This window comes from Anabrus simplex, chromosome 4 (genome assembly GCF_040414725.1).
Source record: "Anabrus simplex isolate iqAnaSimp1 chromosome 4, ASM4041472v1, whole genome shotgun sequence".
Lineage (NCBI taxonomy): Eukaryota > Metazoa > Arthropoda > Insecta > Orthoptera > Tettigoniidae > Anabrus > Anabrus simplex.
Genome location: NC_090268.1, coordinates 320,229,414 through 320,251,230, shown reverse-complemented (window position 1 = coordinate 320,251,230; position 21,817 = coordinate 320,229,414). Strand labels below are relative to the sequence as shown.

General features: G+C 40.2%; 1 protein-coding gene across 4 annotated transcripts in view; it reads right to left on the bottom strand.

The window, feature by feature from the left end:
• MFS18 (major facilitator superfamily transporter 18) overlaps window positions 1-21,817 on the bottom strand; it is a 206,705-nt gene that overhangs the window by 111,929 nt on the left and 72,959 nt on the right. For 3 of the 4 annotated variants that reach the window (XM_067145678.2, XM_067145679.2, XM_067145677.2), the window contains one exon: window positions 1,545-1,718. The exons of the other annotated variant lie outside the window; for it this stretch is intronic. In XM_067145678.2, coding sequence (XP_067001779.2) covers window positions 1,545-1,718 — 174 coding nt within the window. The remainder of the gene's footprint in view (window positions 1-1,544; window positions 1,719-21,817) is intronic. 4 annotated transcript variants of the gene reach the window in all.

Here is a 21,817-nt window from a genome sequence, read left to right as displayed (position 1 = left end):
TCCTTTTCTTCACCACTAGTCTGGCTTTCTGCAAGGGTCAGCTCAAGCGGACAACTATCATGGTTCTTTGGCCTCGTTAAATTGCACTCATTCAAGTGAGATAAGTAAAATTGGAGTTGTATGAATAATTGTTTAAATTCACAGTTATTCCTCCACCACAGACTGCACTTAGTAGCTAGGTGTCCTAATTTAAGGTAAAGAGACTTGGTTGATCAATGAGAATGGATCTACCACCATCGGACTAGGACCCAGGCCACTACCGCGACTTCTCATGGTGACTGGATTGGAACTTCTAATATGGTTTACTGGAACTTCATGGATTGGATTGGATTGGAACTTCTAGTATGGTAACTGGTGAATGGTGAATGGTGTTTGGAGCTTCATGATGAATGGTCCATAGTACTTCTTGGTGACTGTAACTCCATGGAAACTTGGAGTTCAAATATTGCAGGATTCGCGTCCCACCTGGATCAATGTCTGCTCAAGATCAGTTGTAATAGGTGATATAAAATCACTGTTCTAAATTTTGCTATTTTTCAACAATAAATACTAATATGAAACCGAGTCACTTACATGATGGTTTAAAAAAAAAAAAAATTATTTATACATTTTGCATCTTTTAATACTAGCTAACGGATAAGATACCCTGAATTCACAGTTAGTTTTTTTTTAAATCCAATACAACTGAGTTAGGTCCAAACACTGAATGATGAGGAGATTGAGAACCAACTTCTGTCTAGCAAACTAAAATGGCATAGTATTGTAAGTTTCACCAATAGGAAAAAGTCCACTCAGTTAAAATTCCAGTAGTAGTAGTAGTAGTAGTAGTTTTAGTTTTTTTGCTAGTTGCTTCAGGGCTGCCAACAGTGAGGTTCGAACCCACTATCTACCGGATGCAAGCTCACAGCTGCGTGGTGCTAACCGCGCGCCACCTCGCCCGGTAATTCCTCTGGCTCAGTGACTGGGTTTAATTACAGACAGGTCTTATGGTGAAGACAGGGTAGGACAGGGCTAGGAATGGGAAAGCAACCATGGCCTTAATTAAGATAAAGCCCCAACAGTCAGTGGCATCATGGTACATGGGGAGAAAAATCAGGTCGTAAGTTTCACCAATAGGAAAAGTCCACTCAGTTAAAATTACTGTGTTGATGTGAGGAAGGTAGGTTGATATTATTACTGTCTCTCCAAGAGATGAACAGAAGTATTTGGAATGGTTATGATCAGCTGTTTAATTCAAGTCAGTTTGTAAAATGTGCCTGGCCTCTAACTGCAGTCTCAGGTCACCACTTAAAGGAGGGGATATTAAAGAAGGTGTTATGGGAAAAATTAATCAGTTCCAGAGAAAAATGGCCATTTACTGAGATGACCCCTAAGTGAAGGTAATCATATAGGCAGGTTTCACTGTACACTCAAATGTATGATGATTGATTCTGAGAGTATCGTCAATTACTCAATGATATACAAGTTAAATATCAGGACATGAATAGCAAATAGAAACCAAAGATTCCAAAGAAGAAATTATAAAATTTGGTTAAAATTCATACCTATCATGAGGAATACAGTAGGCCATCCAAAATGGTCTAATAAGTACGATCCAAGTACACCTGTGACAATCGTACCAACAGCAGAACCTGACGTGAGCACACTGAAAAAAGATGCTCTTTCTTTCTCTGTCAATCGCTGACTCGTTAAGCTGCTCATACTAGGGAAGTGGACACCTAACAATAACACAGAAAATAATGGTACCGGTATTACTGAAATGTAACACTAAAGTTAAAGCACTAATGGCAGAAATATAAAGATCGGACAGATATTAATAAGCAACAACTTTCTAAATATCAGAATTCATCAATATAGTAAAACCAAATGCATAATCACGATCAACAGATTTTACACAATGCATTCAGGTGTTCTGAACTCATCAGCACAGGTAATTGTAACAATATGCCTGAGAGTGATGCTTCATATCGGTAACATGCTGTCATTATAGTCCTTGTTAAGGAAAACATTTTTGCCACTGAAATTCACTACAGACTGCTGTGTGCATGGGCACACGAGATGAGGGAAATAGTTCAAAGATGTAAAAACAAAACATATAAAATAAGCATTGTAGCAGTCACCCTTGAACTGACTCCACTGAACAAAACATGGAAGAAGTTGAAAACACCGTTCAAGGGGATAGACATTTCATTGTAGATAAAACTGCAGCAAAACTTCCAGTAGGACAGAGTCAACACAGGAAATGGCTGATAGCTTAGGCTTCCAATGTGTAAGTTGCTCAGTCCCATGTTTATTGACAGAAATTTCAGACAAACAATCATTCTAAACTTATTTAGAGATACTGAAATGAATATGATTTTTAACGCGTTTTGTGACAGGTGATAAAAGCTGGTTACTTCTTTTTTTTTTTTAACCTGCTTTATGTCACACCAACACAGATGGGTCTTATGATGGCAATGATAGGATAGGAAAGGGCTAGGAGTGAAAAGGACGCAGGGTACAGCCTGGTGTCAAAATGGGAAACCATGTAAAACCATCCTCAAGGCTGCCGACAGTGGGGTTCAAACCCACTATCTTCCGAATACGAGTTGATAGCTGCATGACCCAAACCACGCAGCCACTTGCTCGATCACTGGTTACATTATTGTGAACCATAAACAAAATGGCAGAGCATGGAATGGCATCCTCAGAATTTGTCAATGAAGAAGAAAGTTAAGACAGTGCATTCTGCAAGGAAAGTTATGTTCAGTGTCTACTGGGATGCAGAGGGGTGCATTCTGATTTAATTTTTTGAACCTGGAAAAACCATAAATGATCACTGTTATGTCCAAACACTTCACAAACTCAGTGTGCAGGAACAAGAATCTCATCCTTCAACACTCTGGTCAGATGACCACAGAGGAAATAGGGAAAATGGGATGGGTAGTTCTGCAGCACCCTGCCTACAATCCTGAGAAAGCACACTCTTTAAATCTTTACATTTATTTTTAAAGATAACCAAGGTCAACACTACAAGTCGATGGAGGAGATATAGAAAACAGTGAATCAGTGTCTGTGGGCTGCTAGATTGGAGGATTCTCAAGCTTGCAGAAAAGTGGAAAAAGCATGTGCAAAGAAATGGAGCACCATTTAAAAGATGTATTAGTTCTACCTTTCAATACAAATCATGATATACATTAAATCTCCAAGGATAACAAGTAATATTGAAATGTAGGACATGTTCACATCATTTAATTTGGTACATTTTTCTTTGCAGTTCCCGTTTCATTCTAGATTTCTTTATGGACTCCTCTTTTCATTTTACAATTACCAATGTCAAGTTCTTCAGGACTTGGTTCATTCGATCCATAGCTACATTAATATTCTTCTAGAACACCAGCGTTCATTTTATGAGAGGTGTTCCCTGCTACTTTGGCCACCGTCAGTATGACTCGTTTACCACCTATATCTTACAAGTTTGTATAATAATAACAGTTGCTAAAGGTAACCTTGGTTCTGAAGATATCAGTAGAACATTTAAGCTTTTAGTGCATTCTCATTATGTTACGTGTGTCTTGTGACTTTATTTTTTACAGTGTCATTTATGTTCACAAGTTGACGGAGGAGGTATAGAAAACAGTGAATCAGTGTCTGTGGGCTGCTGGATTGGAGAATTCTCAAGCTTGCAGAAAAGTTGGAAAAATAAATCTCTATTCCAATTTTAATAAACCCTGATACACAAGGTACAATATTAATGTACTTTCCTAAAAATCCATTTTCTACTTTTCAATTTTCTCTCACAGAATTACTTCACAATAAATAAATAATAAATTTGTTCTATTCCTATACTTAAACATAAATGATTAATGTTACTTCAATTAAGTAGATTAAATAGCACACATGACAATGGATAGTTTTTGACAGAAATTTCCAACTTCAATTTTAACGCAACACAGTTCTATTTTTAAATTCATATAGGCCTATGTCTATTTTTTTCAATGAAGTTTATAAAGCTGAAGATGTCCCATAAGAGGGATGAAACATGTCCTACATTTTAATATGACGTGTTAGCCTTGGTGATTTAAGGTAAGAGGCAAGTTTTTTAAGTAAGTACTGTTTTGATATAGAAAAAAATGCAATTTTTTAAACAATTCTTTTTTTTGCATGTAAGCTAGTACCTTAAACTACTATTCAACATAAGTTCCAACCATATTAAGATACTGTCCTTGTCATATCGTGAAACCAGCTTCTGAATTCCATCATCATAGAAATCTGCCGCCTCATCATCGTCGTGTCACTAACCTCCTAAATGCTTTTTCAAGTGCAGAGACAAGTGGTAGTCACTTTGCTTGCTATTTGCTTTACGTCGCACTGACACAGATAGGTCTTATGGTGACAATGGGATAGGAAGAGCCTAGGAGTGGGAAGGAAGTGGCCGTGGCCTTAATTAAGGTACAGCCCCAGCATTTGCCTGGTGTGAAAATAGGAAACCATGGAAAACCATCTTCAGGGCTGCCGACAGTGGGGTTCGAACCCACTCTCTCCCGGATGCGAGCTCACAGCTGCGCGCCTCTAACTACACGGCCAATTTGCCCGGTAAACCCGTTTTCTTACCATTCATTTGCTCTTAGTGTGTTCTCCATACCATTCACTAATCTTCCAGTGAATTTCAACAGTTTTTACATCATCTGCATTTAGAAAACAAATCACAGCTTGTACTTCACTCTTGGCAGGACCGTTAATTGTCAGAGGTATTTTCAATATGCACAAACAAACATAAATACGGGCAAATGCTTCTGTAATGGCATTTTTGGCTAGCCTACAGATGTACGTACTGAGCGCGCATGCTCTGAATGATGACCAAAGTGTTGCAGCGGCCACATTTAAAAATGGTACTTAGTTCGTTTATCACAATTTTGTACTGAAATGTGGAACTACAATGGCAGAAAAAAAATATCCAAACAACAAGAAGGGGTTGTGCTAGATTAATGAAAGTTGGTATGCATGTTTATACATCTAAAAGATGATGTTGATTCAAACTTCCCACAAATCGCATTAGCGTGGAGCTCATAGTGGCCCCATGATATTGCATATCAGATTTGCTTTAAATAGGGGCTGTCCTGTGCAAAAGCATTAATTACCTTTGAGATTGGACGGAGTGACTGTGAGTGGGTCAAAAATGCCTTTACAATGACAAAGAGGCTAGTATCAACAACTCACTGCGGTTGAACAAGGCCGTATAATAGGGCTACGTGAAGGTGGATTTTCTTTCCATGCTACTGCAGAACGACTTGGCATGAACGTCTCCACTGTTCATGTGTGCTGGCAGCAATGGTCACGGGAAGGTACACTCGCAAGAAGACTGAGCTCCGGACGTCCCCGTGGCCCCACCAAGAGGGAGAACACAGTATTCGGCGTATGTCTGCAGCACCAATTCGAGCAGCAGTTGGCACAACAGTGACACAACGAACTGTTCAAAATCAGTTACTTGAAGGACAGCTCCGAGCCAGACACCCTGCGACTTTAGTGGTGTCAAGCAAGAAGTCATTGAAGGATGGAGTGGAGATCCATTATGTTTTCCGATGAAAGCTGGTTCTGCCTTGGTGCCAGTGATGGCCGTGTGTTGGTTAGGAGGAGGCCAGGTGAGCGCTTGCATTCCACCTGTCTGCAGCATCAACACACTGGACCTACACCAGGAGTTCTGGTCTGGGGAGCAATTTCCTATGATAGCAAGAGCACTAATAAGTTAAAAACGGGCGAGTTGGCCATGCGCGTAGAGGCACGCGGATCGAATCCCACTATCGGCAGCCCTGAAGATGGTTTTCCGTGGTTTCCCATTTTCACACCAGGCAAATGCTGGGGCTGTACCTTAATTAAGGCCACAGCCGCTTCCTTCCAACTCCTAGGCCTTTCCTATCCCATCGTCGCCATAAGACCTATCTGTGTCGGTGCGACGTAAAGCCCCTAGCAAAAAAAAAAGTTAAAAAAAGTATAAAATGGTTCAACCTTTCAGTACTATTAAAATAAGAAATGTAAGTTTATATTCCTATTTAATTAAAATTGGTACCGGTTTCGATCATTACTTTTTGTCATCATCAGCCGATCACAAACAGGTGTAAAACAATGCACAGATAAATAAATTGCAAAGCATAAAGGATTCTGTAGGTTACTGATAGTGAAGCACTAAAATCTTTAGGGAGTACTGTGCGTTGAAAGATGCACAGGTAAAAATATGAAGTTTAGACGATATTGTCAGATGCATTTATGAAGCACTATACCACAAGTATTTATTAGCTGCAGTTTATAAGGCACTGTACAATTTTAAAGATACTGCGTGTCAAACATCAACGTTAGTAAGACATAAGTGTTAGAGAGTACTGTACGGAAAGAAGTCCACAATAAAATACATATCCAAATATAGTACTGAGCAAATAATTGAAGAGTTCAACTGCAGTTTATGAGACACTGTATAATTTTAGGGAATAGCACTGCCCACCGATAGATCAAAAAATTATGAAGAAGGTGTCGATCGAATACACAAATGTACTACAGAGCAAGTTCCCGAAGAGTAGGTCAGCACTGTGCTTCTAAAAGTCTCAAGTTAGATGTGTTAGAGAGCAATGCATGTGTGTTCACACCTTTCAATACTATTAAAATAAGAAATGTAAGTTTACATTCTTATTTAATTAAAATTGGTACCAGTTTCAACCAGTATTTTTAGTCACTATGTTCACAGGTTCCCTATGGGAATCAACATCTATATCATCTGATGGCCAAGCAGGCATCAATTTTTGGTAATGAGATAAAGTCTCTCACATTGCATTGGCACTGCCGGTGGCTCCAAGTAGCCTACGCAGTGGCCTCCACGGTATGCACTAGCCATGCGTCTTGGTGGGTGTGCTAAGTACCAACTGATGAGCCCAGCTTACCACACGGGGGTGAAACGCTGGCAACTAGGAACGAGTTAGCTGGAAAATTTATAATGTCCAATAACGGACCATTTATATTGGTAAAATATAAGTTAAGCATAGCCCTGGACTAACCTTGTTTGATGATTTGTGATAGATATAAATGTTGTGCATATGTAAATAATAATGGATCTAATACTAGTGTGATTAATTTACTACCGCAGGTATTTATAGACAATTCAACGATCGCATTCCAATGGGGATAAAGACATAGAGAAATTAGTTTATCGCGATCCAATATCAAAATTTAGCAAATTCCCAAGTCACTCCAATGTAATATGTTTATTTCAGGTCATAACCCACGTTGTTGTAATTATTTGCATAATGTAAATTGAGTTTCTTATGTTCACTGCACACTTTTTTTTTTATGATGACATTTTGGCTTTGTTCGAGTTTATCTTGAAGTTGGTTTAACATGTAGTGTGGATAACACTGATGTGTTTAATTTAATAAATCCATTTTAGCACCTACTTTTTTGTTTCTTATTCATGTAGTTATGTATCCATTATCCTGTCCATATACCTTTGGTATTTACTTATTTTGTGAGGTTAGTTTTTGTTTTGTTTTGTTTTGTTTTGTTACGAACAGTAACCACGCGCACTTACCGCTGAATCTGGCAAAATTTGAGAATGGAAACGGTACATAATTTATGTCACCCGCATGTGGGGCCTGCTATTGTTGTTGGGCAATGTTTATACCCATAGTGGGACCATTATTTGTCGCCTGTAGCGGACTGCTATTGTTTTGGCAGGTTCTGCAACCATGTTGGAAGCACTTTTCCTTTGGCTTTGTAACAGGTAGAAATTGTATCATATAGGCTTTGATAGGAAATGTTGGTTTGAAATTTGGGGATAACCACTTTGGTACCCAGTCTCTACATTCACTGATCAAAGTAGGAGATAATTTCGAACTGGCGCACTACCTAGATGATAAAGTCTGAGAATTTTATTCGATACCCAGACAGAGTCATGTAAACTGGCAGCCTAATGTGCTAGACAATTGAGTCTACAGTCCTGTATTTGGCATTACTTGTGTTGACATGCGAATATGAGAGGGCGAGATTTAAAAGGAAATTGTATATTTAGGGGAAGTTAGAAAATCCTAAATATATGAGATCACGTTTCTCACATGAGGCAAAATAGACAATATTATATCCATAAGATATCAATCGACTGAAGACATAGCCACAAATTTGTTCTGCATAACAAATTTGGATGGCCAGTGACGTAGAATATTTGTTGATTAGAGTAAGCTAGGGACACGAGATAAACCTCAATCTCGGATGTACATTTGTATCGATAGTGGCATTATTCTTTCTTGTAAGTGGCATTATTATCGTAGGTTGAAGGTATACAGGGTGAAGCGTAATTCGCGCACACGGGCATCGCAGCACGACTCCTCACATGCCAGCAATAAAAAAATGTCTCTTACAAAATTTCGTCTTGCGAGTATATCCGGTAGAAAACAGACGTTGAAGAGTAGCAATCTGCCAACACTGTAACCATATGTAGGGTAACTACCGCTGTCAGCACGTTCTCGTCGTGCTGTACAGTGGGTGCAGTGGGTAGAGTTTTTGGTTGGCATGCAGGAGGTCGATGGTTCGATCCTGGGTTGAGGCGCATTTTTTATTTGCTAATCTGACATTACCTACTGTAATACAGTAAGACACCGTTTCTGAGGTGACATGTATCCTACATTTACAACATTTTGTAACGCTTAAACAACAAATACCTGGTTAGACTAATAAGAAATAGACAGCTGAAACAAACAGGTTTCACATCTAGTAGATGAAGTGGTGCGAATAAATTCACCCTCACGACGTGGAAAGGGTGCCTTTCAAAGCTGACCAATGAAAACAATTGTTCGTCCATTTCTAGGATCGTAGTATGTAAGTGCAAATGGCTTCTAGAGGACCCACTGCAATCGCTGTTGACGATTAAGATGCCAGATACCATACCACCTGTACTACATTTACGAAAGAAAAAACATACGCCTGAATCCAGGATCGACCACTCGACCTCCTGCATGGTAATCCAAAACTCTATCCACTGCACCAACTGTACAGTACGACTAACTCCTGTTGACAGAGGTAGTTACCATACATGTGGTTACAGTGTTGCCAGATTGTTACTCTTCAACGTCGTTTTTCTGCCGGATATACTCGCAAGACGAAATTTTGTAAGAGACATTTTTTTATTGCTGGCATGTGAGGAGTCGCGCTGCGACGCCTGAGTGCGCAAATTACGCTTCACCCTGTATAAACCACCGTATCAGAATATATTAGCCTTGAATTGGAGATATAATGCAAATATGGTTGTGCGTTGTTGTCTAATACTTAGATTTGAGCCCAAAATTAGGAAAACCCATATTTTGATTAGATATTTAGGGCTACAAGAGTAAAATTTTTCAAAATTATTTGTATATATATCTGGTTTACTATTTTATCGCGATTTAATAAAGGCATTGATGGCGTTCGTTAGGCAGTTTCTGCATGGTGAATTATAGAGCCATACTGATTGTATTGTTCGATTAAAGTAGATGGCAGAAACTGAAATTTTAAATTAATGAGAAACTTGGAAACTTGAGACTACATTTAAAACCATTTGTGACGTGAGCAGGCTGCGTAGTCATATCTTGAATTATTAAAATGGCAGTTACGTTAACAAATCTTCTGGCACGTATATACTTGGAGGCAGAAAGGGCTGAGAAACGGGAGCAAGAAGCTGAGAAAATGAGAGCAAGAAGCAGAGATACGCAAGCAGGAGTGAATGAAGGATATTACAGATAGGATAGACTTGGCAGCCATAGAAGATGAAAAACGGGAATTAAAGAACATGTGAATTTACTGTATGCGAGCAGGAGCGAATGAAGGAAATTATGGATAGAATGGACGAACAATCTAAACAGATCGCAGAAGGGAATGAGAAGCTTGAGGCGAAAATTGAGACCGTTCAGGAATGTTGTAGAGAGGGCATGGAATGATTAGAGAAGAGGATGTATACCATAGAAAATAGGACAGAAGAACAGGTGGAAAGTATTAAAAGAACTGTTGAGGAATTAACCGGCAAAGTGACGGATGGAGCGTTACAAAGTGACAAGAGATTGGAAGAGGTCATGACTGGATTAGATGAGGCTCAAACGGAGATCTGCAAAAACAGAAGCGCAATCGATCAATTAGGAGAAACCACAGAGGCAAGATTTGTGAATATAACGGAAGAGATTAGTACCCAAATTGCTGAAGTGCAATAACAGACCGAGGGAAAGCTGGAAGCAAAACTGAAGGGAAATCAATGGGAAACCAAAGCAGAAATGAAAAGGAAGGAGGAAAAACTAAGGCAGGAGATTGCAGATAAGGGAGAGGAAATAAAGAAAATGATTTTGACAGACCGTGAGACAGCTAGAATTAATGCGTAAGAGGTAGGAGCAAGCATCGAAGCCTAGGCCGAGTCAAGCCAGAAAAGTACAAATAAGTTGATCTCTGTTGAAAAGGAAATGCAATACTTAAAAGACAAAATGGAGTTATTGGATTTAAAAACTAACAAGGAGATGGATAAATTAAAGTGCTCAATACAACAGCCTAGCATTGACAGAGAACATAGTCAGGCCAGTGAATTGGCAAAGATGAGTGATTTATTACTTCTTCCTAGACCGAACGAGAGATCATTAACGCCAAACACACCAAGTGGGTTACCTATATATAGTATTCTTAGCACAGCAGAAGACAAACCACGGAAATTAAGTTGTATGGACGATCAAACGCCACGAGCTTTCCTTAGAGAGATGGACGACAGTTGACTCTAGAGTACGACTGGAAAGGAGGCTTCGTACAGTAGAAAAGTTTTTATCAGATTCTGCTGGCAAATGGATGCTATATGTTTAGCAACTATGAAGAATTTAAGACAGCTTTCTTATGACAATTTTGGGACGCTTCGGTACAGCAAGGACTGCGAATGGAACTTTACTCTAGAAAATATCCAGCAATGATTCCAACAAGACTTCCTCAGTACTTTGATCGCAGGTTATAAAATTCAGAGATTTAGATATGCCACTGTCAGGGACAGAGATGATAGCTGCTATTTCAAGGCAACTACCACTGGAAGTACAAAGAACACTCATTGCAGCGAACGTCAAAACTGCTGCAGATGCTGAAATGATGCTAAGACAGCTGGATCTGACGTCGAACCAAGTGCACCCTAGAATAAGACATGCAGAGGCAATCCATACGATGGACTTGACCGAGAAAAGTAGCCCATCAACCAAGATAAGAAAAGGAGGTGAACAGCAAAGCTCGGGGACGCAGACTATGTCACGTGAGGTGAGAACAGACGAAAATGGACAACCATAGAGAGGAGGTTGGAGTCCAAACAATAAATCAGAAGATAGGAGAGGAACAGGTTTTAGTTAGAATAGGAGCAAAGCTCAAGGACGCAATTACGTACAGGGAAACAATGGACGGACATATAGATATTGTAATGGTCATAGCGTCCGCCATGTCAACTGGCAGTGGGCTTGGCCCGGCACCGTATAGACCCACCCCTTACGCTTCAACTGCGCCAATCACTAGCAGCGCTTAAGTGCTAAGCCAGCCCCACTCGCTTCTGCTCACGGTCCCGTAGCGGAGGAGTATGGAAATGACTCCACGATTAATCTGGAGTGTATCATCTCGTGATGTTCCTGGACCCATCCAGCATCCAGACGATTCTAGAAGAGCCAGCGCAGGTATATAAGAGAGGAACGACCTGCCTGGAGTTAGTGAGAGTTAGACTGAGTTAGAAGTTGGTGTGGTTCAGTTGTGAGCGACTGCCAGTGTAGTGAAGTATGTGAACTGCCGTGATTATCGGACTAGTGTGCTACAGTGCGGACTATCAGCGAAGGAGAGAACGTGTAGCCGTGCGACGTAGGACCTTGTGTGCGAGTGTAAAACTGTGTAGTGCGAGAACAAGTGAGAAACGAAGGGAGAGAGTGCGCGCAAACTGCATAAGTGTGTGTTATGAGCAAAAGTTGTGTGTAGTCTTGTGTAGTTTAGTGCGTAGCTAATAAATCTTAGTATTGAAGCTACCAGTCTAGTGTTGATTGATCCTACTTCCCCGCCAACTCGTTACAACTGGTGTCAGAATAGGGATCGACTGGTAGCAGTAATTTCCTAACTAGGAATTTCTAGTGAATCATAAAATGGATAGTGAACAGTTTCAGGCTTTCCTCAGTAAGTTCACCGAACTCTCATCCAAACAGGACGAAATCAAGAACGAACTAAAACTGGAATTAAATGTGAACTTAAGGGTGGACAAGGTAGATTAGAACATGAAATGCGCTCTCTCAAAAGAAAATTAAAGAGTGACATTATGCAGGACGTACAGGAACTGGTTGAAAAACAGATCAAAGAAATACCGCAGGTTGTGGAGTCAGGGGTTCGAGACCTGAAGGAAGAAGTAACTGCCCTGCGTACGAGAGTGACAGCCATGGAGACTCGTGCTAGGGCCACCCGCAGCAACAGCGGCTCCAGCGCCGGGAAAGTAAAACCCCCGCGCTTCGACGGGACAACATCTTGGCGGACCTTCCGGGCCCAATTTGAGACCGTGTGCGGGCACAACAGTGGGACATCGGAGGAAAGGGCCGTGTACCTAATCTCCGCACTGCAAGGACCAGCAGCAGAAGTACTACACAGCCTTCAGCAGGTGCTACTTACGACGAGATCGTTAGAGCGCTCGATAGCCGGTATGGTGACCACCAGCTGGCAGCCGCCTACCGAGTCCAGCTGAGGAAAAGGACCCAACGCACTAATGAGACGCTGCAAGAATTCGCATGGGAGGGTGGAGCAGCTAGCCCACAAGGCTCTGGATGGGCTGCCACTGGACCACATTCAGCGGGAGGCAGCTTATGCATTCATTGATGGGCTCCGCAACGCTGAGATCCGTCAAAAACTGATGCTCAGCGGGGAGCATGACCTCAGAGAGGCCCTGATGTTAGCCCTGAGGGTGGAGGCAGTGAGGGGAACAGTGGCACCGTCACCAAGAATACGAGTCGTGAGAAGCGAGGACGCGCCGGAGACCCACGCCGTTATGGGAGAATGACGCACGCTGCTCTTGAGACGCCGACGCACCAATGAGATCACCTGTTGGAATTGCGGCGAGCGTGGCCACCTGCGGAGGAACTGCCGGATGGTGGCGGCCCCTGATCAGGGAAACGAGTAAGGGCCGACAAGGAGAGGGGCTCGTCGGCACCGTCACTACCATCCCATCGTTTCATGCTAAATGTGGTCATCGAGCGGAGCGGCGACAGCTTGATCACCGACGGGTGGCTCGGAGACAGGCCGTGCCGAGTCACGATAGACACGGGGGGGGGGGCATTGACCATTGCCAGGCTGGACATAGCTGAGGGACAGCCAGAGAGGGAACCCCACCGCCCTTATCTGCTGCGGATAGCCTCAGGAGACACCATGGATACCATGCAGGCCACGTTACATGATCGATACTTCATCATCCGTCTTCACTCCGTCATCTACAACCAACTATCTGCACCGAGATACAGACCTATGTTAACATACACATGGCAAGGAGCAGGTAATGATGTGGATGTTCCTGTTGTTTCGTTCGATAATGTGATCACCGTGGCATTTGAGTTTGGACTATTGCAATGCGGGAACATAGTAAATAATGTAGTATGTCTACATGTTGCCCTCGTTAAGTGTGCATACTGTTCCATTCCGCTGTCTTTTAATCACTTCACTGAAACTCCACATTCACACTTCGACGTCGAATAAAGGACAACACAGTATCTTCTATTGTGGGAAAGATGACTACGTCAACACGGTACTGCATGTGTTAAGAGTTCTTTTTGCAAGCACATGTTCAACCTTTTGCCAGATGATACTGCACCACACCTGTTTCTTGTAACTATAATGGTCCGAAGTGCCTGCTGCACGGTAGTTTCTGCTGTGAATTGTGTTTCTAAAATCTTTGTACGCCGTAACTTCCAAACATTGATTGTACACTAATGCGGCGTTTTACAGACAAATGCCCTCGATGTGTAGTAGAACAGACATATCTTCATATGTTAAGCACACTTCCAGTCGGTTTTAGCCGTTCGAGCTGGGGTACTTCCCTCGTTAGATCCACCATCCAGAAGACAAAGATGGACAAGTTAAGAAATGAAGAGGTGAGGAAAGAAGCCGGAATAAAGACATCCCTATTAGACTGAATCAGCAGATCCAGACTACAATGGTACAGGCATGTGATGAGGGTGGAGCCTACAAGAACAGCCAGAATAAATTTGGACAGACAGATGGAGGGAAAAAGACCTGCAGGAAGACCTAAAACCCGATGGATGGACATGATCAATGTTGATCTAGTTACCAGAGGATGGACAGTGGATGATGTTCTCCATGACAAGTTGTATATGGATAGGAAGAAGTGGAAGAGGCTCATTAACAGTACCCGGGAAACTGAAACTGTACAATGTTCAATACCAGCTTTTATGTATTTCTCGCTCAGTTTATGCTTTTCCACCTTTTCACCAAGGTGCTTTATGTCTGAAAGCCTGACTGATGTCCATGCAGGATCAATGACATTCATTGTCAAATAAGAGTAACAAAAGAACACATTCCTTATTTCACAACCCCACAGCCAGTCAGCGTGCTTATAACGTGACGGACTGAATTTCCTAACGTATGCATTTTCATTCTTATAATCATTCTGTTCTTGTGTAATATTCAAATTTAGCCAAGGAGGCCCTAATCTTCTTTAATTATAGCCTAAGTTCAAAACTTAAATGCCCATCACTACTGAAATGCTACTTACAGAATACATTTATTTTGTCTTCTTAAATGAAGACCGTAACATTTAGTTTTCAACCAGGCAGATAAAAAAAACACATGAATGAATATATTAACATGAGACTTAAATACAGAAGATATAATTTACACTGCTATCTGAACTAGTATGTTAGTTTTATCTACTGAATACTTGCACTACAACAGTAATTAATTAACTATCCTACAATGGGTTTATTCACATGCATTAACAGGCTAACAGCTATTGCAATCACAACCACCATGCATTGAACTGTTTAACTGATCACGAACGACAATAACAACATCCACAAAAATAAACAAGTAGTAAAAGCCCAAATTTCTCTAGACTTTCTCAAAGCATGAAGACGTATTTAACAACTTGACCAACCTACAAAGGGTGCCATCTTTATTTTAGCTTCTTTGTAGAAATAAATTGTTTCAATATTCAGTATAATGGAATTCACTGTTTTGTAAAATGTTTTGGAATTAATTTCTAGCAACAGTTAACGTAAGACATGGGGCAGAAAACCTAGGTACATTGTAATGTGGTTGGCGATGTTGCTGAGGGCTCTGCTGGACAGACTATACACCCGTCTGCACTCTTCCTTCCCCTAACAAACCAATATTGTCCTTTCAGGCTCTGCCCGCACCCCGCACACTAACTCACTCTAGGAACCTACCAAGGGCTCTCCTGCCACAGCCCAAGCGCATCAAGACTAAAGATAAAACATCATGCTTGCTGAACAGCAGCCATGGTTTGAAAGCCTTTGCCACATCTTTGAAAATAGAAAAGTAAAATTTTTACAGCCAAAATAATAAAGATATTGTATAACTGAGTAACACACCACTAACATTTGTCCATCTCTGTATGTAATCAGTTACAGAGTGAAATTAGGTTAAGTGTTTTTGAAAAGGCAGCAGGGTAGCACCTAAAAGCCCTTTATGCACCGACTGCCACTGCAGTCTTTAAGAAGAAGGACAAAAAAGGTGTGTGATATAGAGCAGAGGTGCTCAGCTGGGTGCCCATTGAGGGTAGCCCCTGTGGCCGGGCTGGCCTGACGTGAATGCGGGCAGACAATGTAGCAAGCATACGTCACAGTGAAGCGAGAGAGTGGACACACTTTGCAGGGAAGCCAGGGAGCATTGATGTTCGCTTGTGATTACAAAGCTCTCCTCCATTACTCAGTGAAGTGCTGACTGGGATACATTATTTAAAATAAAATTCTATAATCACAACAACAAAAACTGATCTTTTTAAGATATTCTGGTTTGATTTATAATGCGCTCAATATAAACAGTCAGTTTTATTTTCTTATAATTATTCATTCAAAGAAAACTGATATATAATTTTTGTGTTACAATTTACAAAGGTACAGGGTTTACGCATACAAGCTAATGATTTACAATTCCTTGGATGGGAATGAGAGTATTACCACTCAAAAAGGTAAAATTCCTGTTATTCATTAATCAAAAAGTAATGTAATTACATAATGCAACAAAGATTCTGCACAATGTTGTAGTGTTGTGCAACTTTCCCTGTTCAATGAATTTCTGAAAATACAGTAGTATTTAAAATTTAACAGACATCAGGTGATAATAGCTAGCCTCTAAATGGCGAGGTAGTTTCATAACGTGTGAGGACATAGATATTTAATATCCAAGATTAAAGTAAAACAACAATGTAAATGTACCTACCAGATAGATACACAGTGTGCTTTCAAATAATTAACCTCACTGATTTTATTCCCAGTAAGCATGGATTGTTGGAGACTTTTATCAGATAATTTAAACCTCAACAACCACAAGCTACAGCTTATCCACCTTAACACCATATTATATTAGAACTTTTTTTCTAAAGCACCTCTAAAAATGTAATAGTGAAAATTGTAATTTATTATGTACATTACACAAATATTTGAGGTTGTAGGCCTAACTCTTTATTGTATCCGGTCAAAATACATAAACTGCAATGAACATAAATACGTTATTTCTTATAACGCAAATTGAAAATGATGTGGATTTCTGCCCTCTTTCTTTCAGTATTTTCTGCCTCTATTTCAAACTTGGGTATTACCACAGTGATCAAGAGTGATTGGGAGAACTTTGTCTATCCCTCTAGCCACATCGTCACTGTGGTTGAATAGCATACGCTCATCGCCTGCCAGCCCGCCCACTTACAGTGCTGGGTGCCTGCGGGACAGAGTGCCCAGCGTGAGCACCTCTGCTATAGAGGAATCACACTCTCATCACAAGTGGCAAAAAGTACTGGAAAGAATATCAGAGAGGAGAATGAGAAGAAAGGTCGAAGGAGAGTTGCAAGAGGAACAGTATGGCTTTAGAAGTGGAAGATCTATAGAGCACCCAATCTTCATCATGAGGCAATTAATGGAAAAGAATTGTGAATATGGAAAGGTTCTGGTCATGACATTCGTAGATCTAACGAAGGCATATGATAGTGTTCCCTGGGAGGTGTGGGAAACTATGGTAAAAAAAAGAGACTGGGTACACAAACTGTAGAAATGGCGCAGCAATGTACAAAATCTGTATCAGCAGAATACAGACTCTGTTCGGGAAGATGGAATGGTTTAAAAATGAAACTGGACTAAGACAGGGGAGCATGCTGTCACCTATTTTGTTTCTAATGGTTATGAACAAAACTACAAATGAGACAAAAGAAGCATATGGGAACAGGGAGATAAAGTTATTATTATTTGCAGACGATATTGTAGTCTGAGGAACAAACAGCACAGGAGTACTAGAACAAATTGATGCACTGAATAAGAAAATTGATAAGTATGGTATGCAATTCAGCACAGAGAAAAGCAAAACCATGGTGAAATCAAGGCATTGTGAAAATTGGTGGTCAAAGCGCTGAAATTGGTGATTGTTTCGAATACCTTGGGACTGAATTAATGCAGAAAACAAGGGTGGACATAGAGATTAGCAAGAGGGTGCAACAGGGCAATACCTTCAATCAGAGTGTAAGAAACCTTGCCTGGAATGAAGGAAGTGTACAGAGATAATGTACAAAATGTATTATGCATCCATATTGACCTATGCAGCTACAATCTTGACAATGACAAGTAGAGTAGAATTCAAGTTAGCAAAATTAAATACTTAAGTAGTATGATAGGAAAGACAGATAAGAAACAAAGTTGTGAGAAAGGAGGTCAGAATGGAAAACCTAAACGAGAGAACTACGAAGGTTTGGAGAGGATGAAGGAGGAAAATACAAAAACAAATGATTGAGATGAAGTTCGAGGGAAAGAGAGCAAAAGGGAGACCTAGAACAAGGTGTATTGATTCGATAAAGAGGAGTGCAAGAAGAATAAACCTGGACTGAGACAAAATGCTGGAAGTTGAAAAATGCCATAAATGCCCTGACCCTGCAGGAGCTGGATAAGGGGAAAGGAGGAGGAAGAGGAGGAGAATTGTGTGTTTGTCACATGTTATTACCCTATTACCACCTTTATTCAACTTTATCTTTTTGTGTCTTCCCTTTTCCTGTGTTTATACGGCTTTCTTCTCATTCTATACTTTGCACACCTAGATCTCAATTAATGTTGAAGCCTACCATCCCAACGAATCCAGGAAGCGAGTTTGTCAAGGGCTGAGAAGAAATCGATGTTGAAGATCTAGGATTGATGAGGAGAGAGCCTTTATTTGAAGACAGCAGTATATGAAGAAGTGGAGACTCCCTTTGTCCTTCTGTGTTTTCTTCCTATTTTTCTCTTTTTCCACACTGACCTTTCACTGTATTTATCCTATTATGTGTTCCTTCTGGTAAGCCTGTCCTTCTATGTATGGCTTGACTTGCACTTTTTTTCTTTCAATTACTTATACCTGACCCAATGAGTTCCTTTTTTGCCTTCTGTGTTTGTTCTGTGTTCCTACTATATTAGAACTCTTATTTCCCTTTCGTCTTTTCCCTTTTCCTGTGTTTATCTGGCCTCATACTTATCCTACACTTCCCACATCTAGAATGAAGATCTGTCATGATGACCCCTCAATGAGTGTTGAAGCCCGCGTTCCTAATGAGCTAGGAAGCAGAAAGGAGCTTGTCAGGGGCTGTGATAAAGTGGGTGGTGAAGAATTGGGGTTGGTAAGGAGAGAGCCAATCTATTTGAAGATGTGGAGATTGTCCTTATCCTTTTGTGTTTCCTTCCTGTCTCCCTCTTCCCACACTGGCCTGTCGTTGTGTTTCTCCTATTACGTGTTCCTTTCAATATGGCTTGATATACCTACACCAAAACCACTTCGTACTCTTGCTTTAAAGGATGGTACCTGTTACAAAATGTAGAATAATAGTTTCCTCAAAATTCTCATACACAAGCCTACAATATTGTGTCTCAGTTCATCATCCTCGTCCTCATCATCATCAATTCCTTCCAGCGAGCTAGGTAGGATGTTTAAGAATGATGTGGCTCCATTTATTACAGTCTTGGTATGCTTCTTTTCTCTCTAGGGCATTCCATGTCTCTCCTGTCTTCTCTAGGTCTTCTCTTATCTGGTCTAATCACCTTTTTTCTAGGGCGCCCACTTGGTTTCCATCTCAGAACGATCATTTCAAAATACTTCCTTGGTGTTCAAGTTGCCTGATTCCGCTTAACGTGTCCTAGCCACTTCAGCCTTGCAACACTCAGCCTTTCCTCCACGGTCATTTACCAAGGGTAAAATCAGCAGCAAGGAGCAAGTCATCCTGTATGAAAGCTAGAAATCTCTCTTTTTATGAATATTTTATTTCCTAGAGTGGGATTTTGATTGTAAGTTTGTTAAACTTATGTTATCTGATATCTGTTTTCAATTACTGAGAAGAAATATGAATGCTGACCGATTTTGTATCGGTTCTTATCATTTGGGGTGGAATGACTTGAGAGTAAGGAGAAGAGCTACTCAATTGAGCGGGACGTTCCAAGCTGTCAGTGGAGAGATGGCGTATAGTGACATTAATAGACTAATAAGCTTTAGTGGAACTTTCAGCAATAAGAAATATAATATGAAGGTCTGAAGTTGGAATTTAGGAGGACAAATTGGGGCAAATATTAATTTATACAAAGAGGAATTAGGGACTGGAATATTTTATCAAGGGAAATGTTTCATACTTTTCCAAGTATGAAAAACATAATGTTGTGTTAAAAACTTACAAATATACTGCGATGTTTTGTAGGAGGGGCTCTTATATATTGATTACTGGTCTAATAGGTATCTCTTTTTTGTGCAACTTGGGCATTGCTCTTGCCATAGGGAGTCCTGGGTTCATATTCACCAGTTTCTGTGATTCCTGCTCACTTAGAAGAAAAGTGGTTTGTTTGAGTATTCCTTTCAAATTTCTTTGAATCCATGAGGTGGGATCTTTATCTACGACCTTGAACTTATTATTGCTGAAAAAAGTTTTGGTTTTCTCAATATGATCGGTTTTATTTAGTATGACTATTGTTCCTCCCTTATCCACTTTAGTTACGACTACGTCACTTTGCCTGATTTTGGGTTGTAGGTCATTGTTTATCCTAGTGTTATCTTTTTACTTAAATGCGTCTATTAGGGAAGGAATTTTTTTCTTTGCTTCATATCTTACGTCATTTTGTACTTCGGCTGGGAGAATCTATATGACTGCTTCAGTTTCTGATAAAGTAAGGGTTAGATCCTTACTTTTATTGGAGCTGTGTCAATTATAATTCGGGCCTTTACCTAATATTTGTAATTCTTGTTCGGTGAAAACTGTTTCCGATAAGTTTTCAACTGGGGTGAGTATCTTTCTTGATCAAAGGTTGGTTTAAACTGCGGCTTATTCCCTTTTTTCGGATTATCCTCATTCCGGTTCTCTAGTTTCTTGTTTAGTGTGACTTGTTTCTTTTCCATTAAGTTATCTACTTTATCCCTACTATGTTTAAGGAAGGAATCCCATTCTAACAGCAGTAGGTTAGCTGAAGCTGTGAGGTGTGCTAAGTATAATTCACGTTTGAGGAATTGTTTCTTTTTGTACAACAATGACAAGTAGAGAGGAGAGTAGAATCGAATTCAAATTAGTGAAATTAAATACCTAAGTAGTATGATAGGAAAGACAGATTAATTATGATGCTTGTTGTTTTAAGGGGCCTAACATCGAAGGTCATCGGCCCAAGACAGATTAAGAAACGAAGATGTGAGAAAGGAGGTCAGAATGGAAAACCTAAATGAGAGAATTGATAGGTGTAAACTACAAAGAGAGAAGTAAAGAACTTGCTTTTATCTGACAACAGGCCTTGATAAATGGCTTTAGTGTTAAAGTTATTAATGGGTTAATCACCAAACGTAAATGCAAACAACAAATAAATTTAGCAAAACAGTCAGAGAAAACAAAGAAGTACGTGGAATTCACCTACAACAATTCTAACATTTATGCAATTACAAATTTATTTAAGAAATATGATATCAAGGTAGCGTTTTAACAAATAATAATACTAGGCACAGGTTTTTCAACCATAACACAGTTAACAAGTACAAAGAAGAAAGATTCCAAGATTCAGGAATTTATAAGTTGATTTGCAACCAATGCAAGGCCACGTATGTAGGTCTATCTGGACGGAACTTTGCAATAAGGTATCAAGAACACATCAATGCAGAAAAATACAGAAGGTTTAGACGGGTCATAAATTTACAGACATCAAACAAGACCTTGTAATTATTAACAGATTAAATAAAGAAAGACTGATGAACAGTTTAGAAAATAACCATATTTTTCTTGATAAGCTAACAAGTAAGGACAAGAACTTAAATGAGACGAATGAACAGAGAAATCCCTTAAATGAACATATACATACATACATTATCATTATAGACTGTTATGTCTTTCAGCGTTCAGTCTGCAAACCTCTGTGAATTTACTAAACGTTGCCACAATCCTCGATTTGCAACTAGTGTTGTGGCCTCACTTAGTTCTATACCTCTTATCTTTAAATTGTTAGAAACCGAGTCTAACCATCATCGTCTTGGTCTACCTCTACTTCTCTTGCCCTCCATAACAGAGTCCATTATTCTCCTAGGTAACCTATCCTGCTCCATTCACCTCACATCACCCCACCACCGAAGCTGGTTTATGCGT